The following is a 15579-nucleotide window of genomic DNA, read 5'->3' on the forward strand; positions in this document are numbered from 1 at the left end:
ACATTCTTCAATGTAGCCACCCTTTGACATGACAGCTTTGCACACTCTTGGCATTCTCTCAACCAGCTTCATGAGGTAGGTCACCTGGAATGCATTTCAATTAACAGGTGTGCCTTGTTAAAAGTTCATTTGTGGAATTTCTTTCCTTAATGCGTTTGAGCATATCGGCTGTGTTGTGACAAGGTAGGGGTGATATACAGAAGATCGCCTTAGGTCGGTAAAAGTCCAAGTCCATATTATGGCAAGAACAGCTCAAATAAGCAAAAAAGGTCAGCCAATTTGGAAAATGTCAAGAACTTTTAACGCTCTTCAAGTGCAGTCACAAAAACCATCAAGCGCTATGATGAAACTGGCTCTCATGAGGACCGCCAAAGGAAAGGAAGACCCAGAGTTACCTCTGCTGCAGAGGAAAAGTTAATTAGAGTTAACTGCACCTCAGATTGCAGCCCAAATAAATGCTTCATAGAGTTCAAGTAACAGACATCTCAACATCAACTGTTCAGAGGAGACTGCGTGAATCAGGCCTTCATGGTCAAATTGCTGCAAAGATACCACTACTAAAAAGGACACCAATAAGGAGAAGAGACTTGCTTGGGCAAAGAAACACGAGCAATGGACATTAGACTGGTGGAAATCTGTCCTTTGGTATGATGAATCCAAATGTTAGATTTTTGGTTCCAAGCGCCGTGTCTTTGTGAGACGCAGAGTATGTGAACGGATGATCTACGCATGTGTGGTTCCCACTGTGAAGCATGGATGAGGCGGTGTGATGGTGCTTTGCTGGTGACACTGTCAGTGATTTTTTATTATTCAAGGCACACTTAACCAGGTTGTGTAAGGGCTATTTGACCAAGAAGATAGTGATGGAGTGCTGCATCAGATGACCTGGCCTCCACAATCCCCCGGCCTCAACCAAATTGAGATGGTTTGGGATGAGTTGGACCGCAGAGTAAAGGAAAAGCAGCCAACAAGTGCTCAGCATGTGGGAACTCCTTCAAGACTGTTGGAAAAGCATCCCAGGTGAAGCTGGTTGAGAAAATTCCAAGAGTGTGCAAAGCTGGCATCAAGGCAAAGTGAGGCTACTTTGAATAATCGGAAATATATTTTGATTCGTTTCACACCGTTTTGGTTACTATATGATTCCATATGTGTTAAATCTTAAAAAGCATCTTCCTCTCCATCGTCACTCTTCTTCTACACTGTGATGTGCTCTGATTGTCCACTCACCTCTGGTGCTCCTTCACCACAGCCAGGACGTCGTCAGAGAGATGCCGGGAATCTTGGGAAAAGCGGAAGAGTTCTTTAAGCTGGGCCTTGAGGTTCTCCACCTGGGATTCCTCTGCTGACAGAGTATTCCGAACATTCTGAGAGGGGAATACCAAAAGGGAAAATAAGAACAATTGTTTAAAAACCTATCACAGAGACCAGCCTGGGCACCAGGCAACTCGCTCTCTGCACACAAAACAACAACCAAATGTGATAAACGCTAACTTAATTTCCTCCTTAGTGCCAGAGTTAAACTGTTATACAAGAGAAAATGTTTCAACTTAACGTAATTCACATTAATGTCAAGCAATTTTAAACCACTATTGCAATCCTCGTTGACAAGGGTGAAATTCACCTCAGTGGAATGAAGGCAGCCGGCACAAAGTGGCCTCTGATGCTGTAATTGGTTAAGTGGATTTTTCTAGACCAGGGGTCTCTCACCTTTTCTAGGATGAGAGCTACTTTGCGAGCTACTTATTTTAAAAATAAAATCATCTCTTCTCCACTACTCTTCCATGGGTCCTTGGTAGAGGTCGACCGATTATGCTTTTTCAAAGCCGATACAGATTATTGGAGGACCCAAAAAAAGCCAATACCGATTATTGGAGGACCAAAAAAAAGCTGATACCGATTAAATCGGACAATTTAAAAAAAATATTTCTTTGTAATAATGATAATTACAACAATAAAATCAATTTAGCCTCAAATAAATAATGAAACATGTTCAATTTGGTTTAAATAATGCAAAAACAAGGTGTTGGAGAAGAAAGTAAAAGTGCAATATGTGCCATGTAAGAAAGCTAATGTTTAAGTTCATTGCTCAGAACATGAGAACATATGAAAACTGGTGGTTCCTTTTAACATGAGTCTTCAATATTCCCAGGTAAGAAGTTTTAGGTTGTAGTTATTATAGGAATATTTCTCTCTATACGATTTGTATTTCATATACTTTTGACTATTGGATGTTCTTATAGGCACTTTAGTATTGCCAGAGTAACAGTATACAGTGGGGAGAACAAGTATTTGATAACCTGAAAAATCAGCAGTGTTTCCTACTTACAAAGCATGTAGAGGTCTGTATTTTTTATCATAGGTACACTTCAACTGTGAGAGATGGAATATAAAACAAAAATCCAGAAAATCACATTGTATGATTTAAGTATTTGATCACCTACCAACCAGTAAGAACTCCAGCTCTCACAGACTCTGTTAGTTTTTCTTTAAGAAACCCTCCTGTTCTCCACTCATTATCTGTATTAACTGCACCTGTTTGAACTCGTTACCTGTATAAAAGACACCTGTCCACACACACTCAATCAAACAGACTCCAACCTCTCCACAATGGCCAAGACCATAGAGCTGTGTAAGGACATCAGGGGTGAAATTGTAGACCTGCACAAGGCTGGGATGGGCTAGAGGACAATAGGCAAGCAGCTTATAAGGCAACAACTGTTGGCGCAATTATTAGAAAGTGGAAGAAGTTCAAGATGACGGTCAATCACCCTCGATCTGGGGCTCCATGCAAGATCTCACCTCGTGGGGCATCAGTGATCATGAGGAAGGTGAGGGATCAGCCCAGAACTACACGGCAGGACCTGGTCAATGACCTGAAGAGAGCTGGAACCACAGTCTCAAAGAAAACCATTAGTAACACACTACGCCGTCATGGATTCAAATCCTGCAGCGCACGCAATGTCCCCTGCTCAAGCCAGCGCATGTCCAGGCCCATCTGAAGTTTGCCAATGACCATCTGGATGATCCAGAGGAGGAATGGGAGAAGGTCATGTGGTCTGATAAGACAAAAATAGAGCTTTTTGGTCTAAACTCCACTTGCCGTGTTTGGAGGAAGAAGAAGGATGAGTACAACCCCAAGAACACCATCCCAACCGTGAAGCATGGAGGTGGAAACATCATTCATTGGGGATGCTTTTCTGCAAAGGGGACAGGACGACTGCACCGTATTGAGGGGAGGGCCATGTATTGCGAGATCTTGGCCAACAACCTCCTTCCCTCAGTAAGAGCATTGAAGATGGGTCGTGACTGGGTCTTCCAGCATAACAACGACCCGAAACACACAGCCAGGGCAACTAAGGAGTGGCTCCATAAGAAGCATCTCAAGGTCCTGGAGTGGCCTAGCCAGTCTCCAGACCTGAACCCAATAAAAAAATATTTGGAGGGAGCTGAAAGTCCGTATTGCCCAGTGACAGCCCCGAAACCTGAAGGATCTGGAGAAGGTCTGTATGGAGGAGTGGGCCAAAATCCCTGCTGCAGTGTGTGCAAACCTGGTCAAGAACTACAGGAAACGTATGATCTCTGTATTTCCAGTCACGACCCAGCACGAAAGTGCTGTTTGAATGAATGCTTACGAGCCTGCTGGTGCCTACCATCGCTCAGCCAGACTGCTCTATCAAATCACACACAGAAATACGAGCCTTAGGTCATTAGTATGGCAGAATCCGGAAACTATCATCTCGAAAACAAAACGTTTATTCTTTCAGTGAAATACGGAACCGTAACAGGTGGCATCCATAAGTCTAAATACTCCTGTTACATTGCACAACCTTCAATGTTATGTCATAATTACGTAAAATTGTGGCAAATTAGTTCGCAATGAGCCAGGCGGCCCGAACTGTTACATATACCCTGACTCTGCGTGCAATGAACGCAAGAGAAGTAACACAATTTCACCTGTTTAATATTGCCTGCTAACCTGGATTTCTTTTAGCTAAATATGCAGGTTTAAAGATATATACTTCTGTGTATTAATTTTAAGAAAGGCATTGATGCTTCAATGTGTACCTAACCATAAACAACGACAGTCCTTTTTCGCAAATGCGCACCGATTATATGCAACGCAGGACACGCTAGATAAACTAGTAATATCATCAACCATGTGTAGTTAACTAGTGATTATGACTGATTGTTTTTTATAAGATAAGTTTAATGCTAGCTATTAACTTACCTTGGCTTCTTACTGCATTCGCGAAACAGGCAGGCTCCTCGTGAGGCAGGTGGTTAGAGCTTTGAACTAGTTAACTTGAAGGTTGCACAATTGAATCCCTGAGCTGACAAGGTAAAAATCTGTCGTTCTGCCCCTGAACAAGGCAGATAACACACTGTTTTCCGATTGTTATGAAAACTTGAAATCGGCCCTAATTAAAATCGGCCATTCCGATTAATCGGTCGACCTCTAGTCCTTAGTGTACAATATATTTTGTCAATACACCTGGTAAAATAATGGTTAATCAACAACTCTAAGGGGACCCACAAAAATAATATTTTCTTGGTTTTATTTTTCCTTTTCTTGGTTTTATTAATCCTTAATATTACAATTATTCATAGAGAAACAATGAAAATGGATGTCAATGTCGATGCTTAAATCACATCACATTTTTGAAGTCAAGAGAAATTTTCCGGTCTGGTGATGTTACTGCGTTAGGGCTACACCCTTAGAAAATACAGTATGTGTTATTGAACAACCCAATTTTGCTGCAGCACGTCATGGCAGAGTTTTCAAAACAATCCCCACCCAATTTATACAAATAATCTTGATATTGTTCTGTCAGGTGAAACGACTTTGCGGTTAACATTATAAGGTTTTGGGGGAAAAGTCTGTCTACCCACAAGATGGTTATCATTAGCATCACTTAAATGGCTACATACAGAGTGATAAACAAATGTGCTCACCAAACAGAGAGATGGGCAATATTTCTGGAAATTAATTGGCAGATATTGCATTTCATTTGACTTTTTAAGGCAATAGTGGCTAACCAGGGTTGGGATAATGTCAATGTGGCCTTGATATTATGAGAGAGTTTGCGTTGGAACACGTGAAAAAATGTATTTTCAGAATTTATTGGCAAGCTACTCATAGGTGGGCCACGAGCTACTGGTAGCTCACGATTGACCTGTTGGAGACCCCTGGGTCCAGATTCACAAAACACTTCTTCCGTAAAAAATTAAGATGCTTCTTAAGAAGAAAAAAAAACTTCACAAGGTAAGTGCAATTCCTCTACAATATCTTAAGATTTAATGATTTTCTTAAACTTCTGAAATATAAATACACACAATACATTTTCCAATAACCTTTTTGAGAAACAACTTTGCTTAACTTTCTTCTTAAATCTATAGTTAAGGGGAAAAAATGGCAGTTAAGAAGACCTTTCTTCTTAACTTCTTCGAGATAGGGGGCGCTCTTAATTTTTGGATAAAAAAACATTCCCGTTTTAAACAAGATATTTTGTCACGAAAAGATGCTCGACTATGCATGTAATTGACAGCTTTGGAAAGAAAAAACTCTGACGTTTCCAAAACTGCAAAGATATTATCTGTGAGTGCCCCAGAACTAATGCTACAGGCGAAACCAAGATGAAATTTCATACAGGAAATGGTCCAGATTTTGAATGCCCTGTGTTCCAATGTCTCCTTATATGGCTGTGAATGCGCCAGGAATGAGCCTGCACTTTCTGTCGTTTCCCCAAAGTGTCTGCAGCATTGTGACGTATTTGTAGGCATATCATTGGAAGATTGACCATAAGAGACTACATTTACCCGGTGTCCTCCGTCAAAATTATTGCGTAATCTCCAGGTCCATGCGCATTCCATTTTCTTCAGAGGAGAAACCAAACTGCCACAAATTATTTATCATCGATAGATATGTGAAAAACACCTTGAGGATTGATTCTAAACAACGTTTACCATGTTTCTGTCGATATTATGGAGTTAATTTGGAAAAAAGTTTGCGTTGTAATGACTCTGGTTTTTTCTTACCCAAACGTGACGAACAAAACGGAGTGATTTGTCCTATACAAATAATATTTTTGGAAAAACTGAACATTTGCTATCTAACTGAGAGTCTCCTCATTGAAAACATCTGAAGTTCTTCAAAGGTAAATGATTTTATTTGAATGCTTTTCTTGTTTTTGTGAAAATGTTGCATGCTGAATGCTAGGCTTAATGCTATGCTAGGCTATCAATACTCTTACACAAATGCTTGTTTAGCTATGGTTCAAAAGCATATTTTGAAAATCTGAGATGACAATGTTGTTAACAAAAGGCTAAGCTTGAGAGCAAATATATTTATTTCATTTCATTTGCGATTTTCATGAATAGTTAACGTTGCGTGATGGTAATGAGCTTGAGGCTATAAATAGGATCCCGGATTGCTCGTCGAAACAGGTTAAGAAGGTTTTGTGAATCTGGACCCTGGTCTAGACACTGGGATAAAATGACTATACTTATTGTTTTAGCCTCTGATGAATCTTATCACTCTTCTGCTAGCTTTTGTTTCTCAAACTGACCTCAATAGTCTACTATAGCTTCCGAGCCTTATGTCCTCTCCATCATCTACAGTCCTAAATGGAACCCTTTCCCTACATATTGCACTACTTTTCACCAGAACCCCATGATCTGATCTGAAAACACAGGACAGGTAAAAGCAATGTATGCAATGTTCCTTGCATCTGTCCAATTCATTGACATCAGTGAATTGAAGGAGATTAGAAGAGCAATGAAGCCACTTCAGACAATCAATACAAATCCATAGACTGTGGGAACCTGCCCCACAACAGGTACGTTTTGACTGTGAGGATACAATACCATCCCACAACCATTATCTTCTATGTAATCTCCACCAGACATCTCCCAGGCATTTAGCCAGAGGGCCAATTCCTGCAAGGTAATAGTTAGAGCAACTGCCTATGCTGTGTCAGACTCTTATTTTAGCTAGTAACTAAAGCTGTACGCCTTGGGTTGAGGAGTGAAATTGACAGAGACACTGAAAGAGAAAAACAAAGCAAAGAACAAGTAAGGGGAAGGAGATAAGAGTGGAAGAGAGAAGGGTAAAAAAGGAAGGCAGAGGGAAGACTGGAGAAAGCGAGAGGTAGACAACAAGGAAATTAAATTAGGAAGAGAGCTAGCGAGAGAGAAAATGAGAACGAAAGAGAGACAGAGAGTGTGTATAAAGCCCACCATGTACTTCCTCCACTGCCCAACCATCTGTTCCTCAGTCCTGTCTCCCTCCCTGGCTGTCTCCAGGTCTCTGGTCAGTCTGTGAAGCAGGGCCTGGAGCTGCGCTATGTCCTCCCCCAGGCGCTGGCAGTGGCTCTGGTACTGGCTCTGGGAGTCTAGGCTGCTCCTCAGGCCCTCCCCAGCCTCACACAGGCTCTGTCGGAGCCTCTGCCAGGCCAGACGAAGCTCCTCCACCTCCTCCTCCACCACCTCCACCCCCCCGGGCGACGTGTTGGCCCGCACTGCCTCCACCATGCCCTCGATGTGCTGCAGCGTCCGCTCCTCACTGGCCACACTGTCGTCCAGCGTCTGACAGCGGGGAGAGGAGAGTTCAGTTGTGTCACGATTTTCCACCCTTCTCAAACTTAATTCAAAGTGCAATTAAAATAACAAACTTTACAGTAAAACAATGTTTTATTTTTGTTATTTTGTGTGATGTGACTAGGGGGAACGCTCATCTGTCCCTCCCAGGAGTCGTATAACCAGGGTGTACTACTCTCACCTGTAGGGCTTGGAGATTGTTCTCGGCTGTGTCCTCTGACTCAGTAAGTGTGTTCAGCTCCTTAGCTTTGGACACCAGCCAGGCCTGAAACTTTAGGATGTAGCTCTGGTAAATCTGGTGCTCTTCAGCTATCTTCTGCAGCACTGACAGCCTCTCCTGTTGAAGGGGAAATCCACCACTTTTTACACATATCCATCATCTCCAGCACCATACCAGGGTCTACATAGAGTAAGTGAAAATTACATGTTCCTACATTCTGTAGTTTAACTTCTCTAGGGTAGGGGGCAACATTTGGAATTTTGGATGAAAAGCATGCCCAAATTAAACTGCCTTCTACTCAGGCCCAGAAGATAGGATATGCATATAACTAGTAGATTTGGATAGAAAACTGTTAAAATAATGTCTGTGAGTATAAGAACTGATTGGGCAGGCGAAAACCTGAGAAAAATCCATTCAGGAAGTAGGATGTTTTTTGTTGTTGTAGTTTTCTATTCAATGCCATTACAGTATCCATTGACTTAGGACTCAAATTGCAGTTCCTTTTCCTTCCACTAGACGTCCTTCCACTAGACATCAAGTCTTTAGAAATTGTTTCAGGATTGTATTTTGAAAAATGAGGGAGTAAGAGCAGCCTGAATGAGTGGACCCTGCCGTGTCACAGAGCTTTTTCATGCGCGCGACCGAGAGAGTGCCTTTCTTGTTTACCTTTTATATTGACGACGTTATTGTCCGGTTTAAATATTAGCGATTATTTAGGCTAAAAACAATCTGAGGATTGAATTTAAACATCGTTTGACATGTTTCTATGAACTTTACAGATACAACTTGGATTTTTTTGTCTGCCTGTTGTGACTGCGTTTGAGCCTGTAGATTACTGAAGGAAACGCACAAACAAAACAGAGGTTTTCGGATATAAGACTATCGAACAAAAGGAACATTTATTGAATAAATGAATGTCTTCTGAGTGCAAACATATGAAGATCATCAAAGGTAAGTGATTAATTTTCATCTCTATTTCTGACTTGTGTAACTCCTCTACTTGGCTGGTTACTGTTTGTAATGATTTTTCTGCTGGGCTATGTTCTCAAATAATTGTAAGGTATGCTTTCTCCGTAAAGCATTTTTGAACTCTGACAGTGGTTGGATTCACAAGAAGTTAATCTTTAAACCTATGTAAAATAGTTGTATCTTCTCTGAATTTTTATAGTGAGTATTTCTGTATTTGAATTTGACGCTCTGCAATCTCACTGGATGTTGGCCAGGTGGGACGCTAGCGTCCCACATACCCTAGAGAGGTTAAAAGATAAGATGAAAACATTGCTTTTTCTAAAAGTTCTCTTGCAACAGCAAATGCTCTATAATAAACAGAGCTACAGACAGGGATAATAATAAAATGAAAGAAAACCGTATCAATATGCAGTAAGATACAGAACACGCATATTGCTTTGAATAAAAGGAAACCCCATTGGTGTACTTGGTGAATAGTAGAATGGAATTGTATTCAGTGAGTGCCTATTCGCTTACAGTGCCTTCAGAAAGTATTCACACCCCTTGACTTTTTTCCACATTTTGTTGTATTACAGTCTGAATTTAAAATGGATTAAATTGAGATTTTATGTCACTGGTTTACACACAATAACCCATGATGTTAATGTGGAATTATGTTTGACATTTTTACAAATTCATTAAAAATAAAAAGCTAAAAATGTCTGGAGTCAAGTATTACACTTATTGCAAGCCTAAATAAGTTCACGAGTAACAATTTACATAATAAGTTGCATGGACTCACTCTGTGGATGAGAAGTATTTAAAATGATTTTTGAATTATAAAAAAAAAGAAGAGGTATTTAACCTTTATTTAAGTCAGTTAAGAACAAACTCTTGACAATGATGGCCTATAAGGCCGAACAAACCCAGACGATGCTGGGCCAATTGTGCACTGCACTATGGGACTCCCAGTCACAGCCGGTTGTGATACAGCCTGGAATCAAACCAGGGTCTGTAGTGACACCTCTAGCACTGAGATGCAGTGCCTTAGACCACTGAGCCACGTGGGAAATCTGTACCCCACACATACAATTATCTTTAAGGTCCCTCACTCGAGCAATGAATTTCAAACACAGACTCACCTCAAAGATCAGGGTGGTTTTCCAATGCCTCACAAAGAGAGGGCACCGATTGGTAGATGTGTTAAAAAATAAAATTAAAAACACATTGAATATCCCTTTGAGCGTGGTGAAGTTATTCATTACACTGTGGATGGTGTATTAATACACCCAGCCACTACAAACATACAGGCATCCTTCCTAACTCAGACACCAGAGCGGAAGGAGACTGCTCAGGGATTAAAACAGTTAAGAGTTTAATAGCTGTGATAAGAGAAAACTGAGGATGGATCAACAAAATTGTAGTTACTTCACAATACCAACCTAATTGACAGAGTGAAAAGAAGGACGCTTGTACAGATAAAACTATTCCAAAACATGCAACAAGGCACTAAAGTAATACTGCAAAAAATGTGGCAAAGAAATGTACTTTTTTTCATATTAAAAAGCGTTATGTTTAGAGCAAATCCAATACAACACATTACAACTGTACCACACTATATTTTCAAGCACAGTGGTTGTTGCATCATGTTATGGGTATATTTGTAATTATTAAGGATTGGTTAGTTTTTCAGGATAAAAAAAAAAGATGCAAAGAGGGTAAGCACAGGCAAAATCCTATAGGAAATCCTTTCCACCAGACACGGGAGATTAATTCACCTACACTGGAGTTTCTTACCAAGACAGTGAATGTTCCTGAGTGGCCTAGTTACAGTTTTGACTGAAATCTACTTGAAAATCAAGACCTGAAAAAGGTTGTCTAGCAATGATCAACAATCAAATTGACAGGGATTGAACAATTTTGAAAATAATAAAAAACAGGCAAATGTTTCACAACCCAGGTGTGGAAAGCTCTTAGAGACTTACCCAGAAAGACTCACAGCTGTAATCGCTGCCACAGGTGATTCTAACATGTATTGACTCAGAGGGTATACTTATATCTAGTCAAGATCTATTAATGTTATATTTTTCATGAATTCTTTACAAAATGCTTTTTTAAAATACAATTTGACAGAGTATGTTGTGTAGATAGTTGACAAAAAGTGACAATTAAATCCATTGTAATCACACTTTGTAACAACAAAATGTAGAAACGTCAAGGGGTGTGAATACTTTCTGAAGGCACTGTAGAACTAGCTAGTTCTAGCTCCTTTCAAAGAGTAGGGGAACAAATGTTCTCCTCTTTTGAGCAACAACCTCTATATGAAAGAGAATATAAATCATTAGAATGATATTCCCCCTTTGGACCAAACGCACAGCTCTGCCATGAGCTAAGCATGTTCAAACGGGCGAGGCGCACCAAAAGACTGTTCCCTTTGAAAGTAGAGACAGGGAGAGGAGAGGACCGTTGTGGACTGTAAGATGTTTCAAAGACCTAGATGAAACAGAAAGAAACAGGAAAGGCATTGCCTTGATTGTGTGACTACAGAAAAATAAAAAAAGGACGTACACAACAAAAGAAGCTCGGCACAAATTGAAGAGTATTCACCAACAACGCCCAAGAGACTCAAGTTACTCGACTCTGAGAACCTATAAGTTAGTTACTGTACCCTGCAGCCTGTCTGTCTGAATGGAAATAATACCACTCAATAACAGCGACACGGTTTCGATCATTCTATTGTGTTCGCAAAATTCTAAATAATATCTCGGGTCTGGGTCAGATATGACAGTCATGGATCTCGGGTATATGTAATTTTAATTGACTTGTCCGGGTGGACTAGTACAGGTCCGAACGCGACCGCTGCAGTAGAGAAAAATAGATGTAATTATTTTTGCTGCTGCTCTTGCTTTTCATGACAGTGGCACGTGTAGCTTATTGTTGTTGTTGGCTAATCATCAAAGTGGCAATAGGCTACAGTCATAGAGCCTACATGTGTGGCAAGTGTTAGATATCTAATTAATGGAAAATGTAATTAAAATTACAATTAAAAGTTAAAAGGAAGAAGGATAGGCTACAACAACCAAGAGCCAACAGGTAGACTGCTACTTAATATTTTGAATGGAGTTATTCTTGTTTGTAACTGTGTAGGACGAGAAAGCGCATGCCTCCATTAGCCTAGCTCGCTAACATTAGCTAGCTTCTCCAATTTTAATGCAGCTAAGACAGGTAATAGGTAATCATATTTGATTATAAATAACCTAGCTATGGCAGCTATTAGTCTACTGTAGCGCAAGTCGGCTTGGTTGGTTGCGGGCTCTCGTCTCTTTCTCCGTCCTCCCTGCTCACCATGTCACTTGCTCACACTCACAGTAGCCTACATACACAGCACGGCCCCTGCTAGAGCGTTAGCTCTCTCTACCTCCTCTCCCTCACGCTTTATCAGCTCTGGTTAATAAAGCATCTTAAAAATGAACTTTTCTGCTGCTTCCCTCACTCTGATCGGCCCGGGTCTGGATCCGACCAGGTCTAGTTTTCTTCGGGTCCGTTCGGAACGGGTCTCTATATTTACTCATGCATATTCGTTCTGAGTGAGAAAGCCCCAGGTCCATTTCGGGAATGGGTCCTACTTTTTGGACCCGTTAAGGCCTCTAAGCTCATTACAAGAATGCTAGCTTGAGTTTTGTGCAGAGAATTCAAGGGAATAGATGAAGATTTTGAACAAGTCATCAGAAAGCTTCCATTATACTGCACACACACACCTCAGACCTGTCCCGTATGCTATTGTATGCCTCTTGCAGTCTCTCCTGTGCCTCCTGGTCCACACTGGGGTCCTGGGTACGGTTGTGCAGCGCTGCAGCCTCATCCAACAGCCTCTCCAACAGCAGTGCCTGGCTCTGCACATCACTCAGCAAGACATGCTGGTGGTCCACCTGGAACACACACATTAGATTACATTATATACTTTCTACCTGGAAGACATACAAGTTAGCTACCGTGGTTGATGGGCGCTCTATAGGAATGATTGGCAGCATTTGAAGGCTAGCTTGATGTAGCTAGGTTTATTATTTCTTATGACCAAACAGCCAAACTCAAAATATGGCAGTACAGTTGAGCTTCTGATATGGTATCAGTAGTATTACTTTATATTCAGTATCCGTTGGAACCACGGCCTACACTCTTCACTCACACTAGAGAGTTTCCAGACTGGCTAAACATAGACATTACCATTGTTGACACCCAGGCCAGTGTCAGGTGTGTTCGCTCACCTGCCACAGTTTCTCCTTCACCCCCAGCTGTAGTTCCACCTCTGGCTCCAGACTGCGGCGCATGCGGACCAGCCACATCTCAACCTCCTCGTGCGCCTTCAGGTACTCACTCCAGTGCAGCCACACCCACTCTATCCGGCTGGGAAAGAGAGTAGTAGGGTGGGATGAAGAGTAAATATCGACCATAGAAAAACAAAGACCCTAGAAAATTGTGTTGATATGGCCTAAACAAAAACAAGGCCTTCTGCCATGCCATTAAAAATCAAATATTATTCACTGAACGAATAGAATGTATTCTCTCATGCATACATTATCCATGGGTGTGTAATATTAGCTGATGTGACAGACAATAAAACTCATGGCAATTCCTTTTTAAAAGGAGACATAGTAATTGACCTGCCACAGAAGTCATTGGAGGTCATGGAAAGACACAGAGGAGTCGTCGGTTAGCTACCTGTGGCAGTGGATTATGAAGGTGCAGGTCTCCTCCCATGATGCTTTGAGCTCTTTGAGTTTGGCGTGGGTTTTGCTCCTGGTCTCCTGGTCTCCATTCTGCAGTAAGACCTCAGCGGCCACCAGCACCATGTCCATCTTCACGCGACCCTCATGCTCAGACTCGTGGATTTTCTGTCCACCAGTAACACAGGAGATGCTTGATGAGATCATGAATTTTGGGCTGACAGATAATGTGGTCAAGCATAGGGTTATGGCGATCATGAAATTGTCAGCCGGTGATTGTCAAGCAAATAAACAAATGTTAAGCATCTTCTGGTTTCCATAAAGACAAGGCATTTAAAAAAGTCTAATACATCCATATAATATAGCCTACAACTTCACAATAAATCCATTAAGTAATTGTACTCTATTTCAGAAGAAAATAAGTTGTCCTTATGTGTTAGGTCCTGATCTGGCAATGCCAAAATGGCTGTGTGCTACACTACAGTAGTTAATTTAGCAGACAAGATTTGCTTATAATTATAAGTATAAAAATTTAACCAAGCTGAATAAAAATATATTTTCTCCAAATGATGAGTGCGCACACACGGCTATTCTGTGTTGAGCGGTTAACAAATAGATATTCTTATATGCTTAATTTATAGTTCTTAAATTGTAGGTGTTCTACAAACATTGGGCTATATGTTTAGATTTTAATACATTGTAAGGCTGCATGATGAGACTAATGATGACTTGAAAAAAGTATCTTGAAAAGGTATGAGCTCTGCTTTGTTTTTTTGCGCAGGCTGTACATACTCCAATAGTCTCTCATTCACAATTTGAGAAGCATTTGATAATGCCTCGGATTTCATAGCGGCATCCCCTTTGTGTCTACAATGAATCCTAAAAAAATCCATGTCTTTTGCGGCGCGGAGTGCTGCGTTGCCTTTCTTCTCGAGTGTGCTGTGCAATCAGAAGCATCTCTCACAAGACTCTCAATCACATGATCGGGTCTTTCTCACAGGCTACAAGTGAAGACGGACACATCGGGGACGCAACTGCGTGCGTCCTTATTCAAATCCACATGAACTTTTCATCAGCCAACAAGATGAGTAGGCCTAACAAACAGCAAAAGAAGTAGCCTATGTCAATCTACTATCCCCCCATAGTACAAAAGTCAACCTATTCTATTCTGTGCAAGAAATACATATTCCAAACAGTCTGGGACAGTTGTTGTTTGGCTTCCATGTCTTCTCCCGGGACCTTCTCAATATCCACATCTTGAACATCAGTCTCTGAGGCCTCATCTTCACTGTCACTTACCAACCTTGAGGATGGCTCGCTGTCTGGCTCACTTGTATTGGTCAGCCTGTTGCATGCTTTGGTGTGTGTGTTCCCAAACAAGGACCAGTTGCACTCTGAGGCAGCTGATGTTGGTGGGATTTGGAGGATGATAGAGGCAACAGGGAAAAGAACCTCAGATCCACAAAGTCCATTACATCCATTGATGTATTTCAGAACTGCAGTTTCCTCTGCTTGAAGCAACAGTGAAGTGGGCAGGGCAGTACGGATTTCTTCTCTTACATCTGCAAGCAGAGTCTGAACATCAGACAGGATGGCATTTTCACCCTCAATCCATGCAATGACTACCGCTATAGGTATCAGGAGTTTCAGGCTGCTTACCACTCTCTCCCAAAAGACATAATCCAGGAGGATCCTCTTGATGGGGCTGTCCATATCGGCAGACTGTGATATGGCCATTTCTTGGAGAGACTCCTCCTCTTATTCTTCTCACTTTGCTTGGTGAGGTAGATTGCTGCTATATCTTGATGACCCGTCACACACCTAACCATTTCAGTGCCTCTCTTGTAGAGTGTATCCATTGTTTTCATGAGCATGAGCAGCACAGCCAATGGGTATGATGTGAGGGTAAGACTCTTCCACTGCAGATCAAGCAGCCTTGAAGTTCGCATCATTGTCTGTCAGCAGTGCAAATACCTTCTGTGGTCCAAGGTCATTGATGACTGCCTTCAGCTCATCTGCAATGTAGAGACCGGTGTGTCTGTTGACCCTTGTGTCTGTGCTCTTGTAGAATACTGGTTGAGGGGTGGAGAT

The 15579-nt window shown here is 41.4% G+C and overlaps 1 protein-coding gene across 3 annotated transcripts in view; it reads right to left on the bottom strand.

The window, feature by feature from the left end:
• Positions 1 to 15579, bottom strand: part of LOC118362780 (nesprin-3-like) — a 45618-nt gene that overhangs the window by 22572 nt on the left and 7467 nt on the right. For all 3 annotated transcript variants that reach the window (XM_035743383.2, XM_035743382.2, XM_052486465.1), the window contains 6 exons: positions 13484 to 13656; positions 13030 to 13168; positions 12523 to 12693; positions 7778 to 7933; positions 7237 to 7584; positions 1228 to 1364 (listed from right to left, as the gene is read on the bottom strand). In XM_035743383.2, coding sequence (XP_035599276.1) covers positions 1228 to 1364; positions 7237 to 7584; positions 7778 to 7933; positions 12523 to 12693; positions 13030 to 13168; positions 13484 to 13656 — 1124 coding nt within the window. The remainder of the gene's footprint in view (positions 1 to 1227; positions 1365 to 7236; positions 7585 to 7777; positions 7934 to 12522; positions 12694 to 13029; positions 13169 to 13483; positions 13657 to 15579) is intronic.

This window comes from Oncorhynchus keta, chromosome 29 (genome assembly GCF_023373465.1).
Source record: "Oncorhynchus keta strain PuntledgeMale-10-30-2019 chromosome 29, Oket_V2, whole genome shotgun sequence".
Classification (NCBI taxonomy): Eukaryota; Metazoa; Chordata; class Actinopteri; order Salmoniformes; family Salmonidae; genus Oncorhynchus; species Oncorhynchus keta.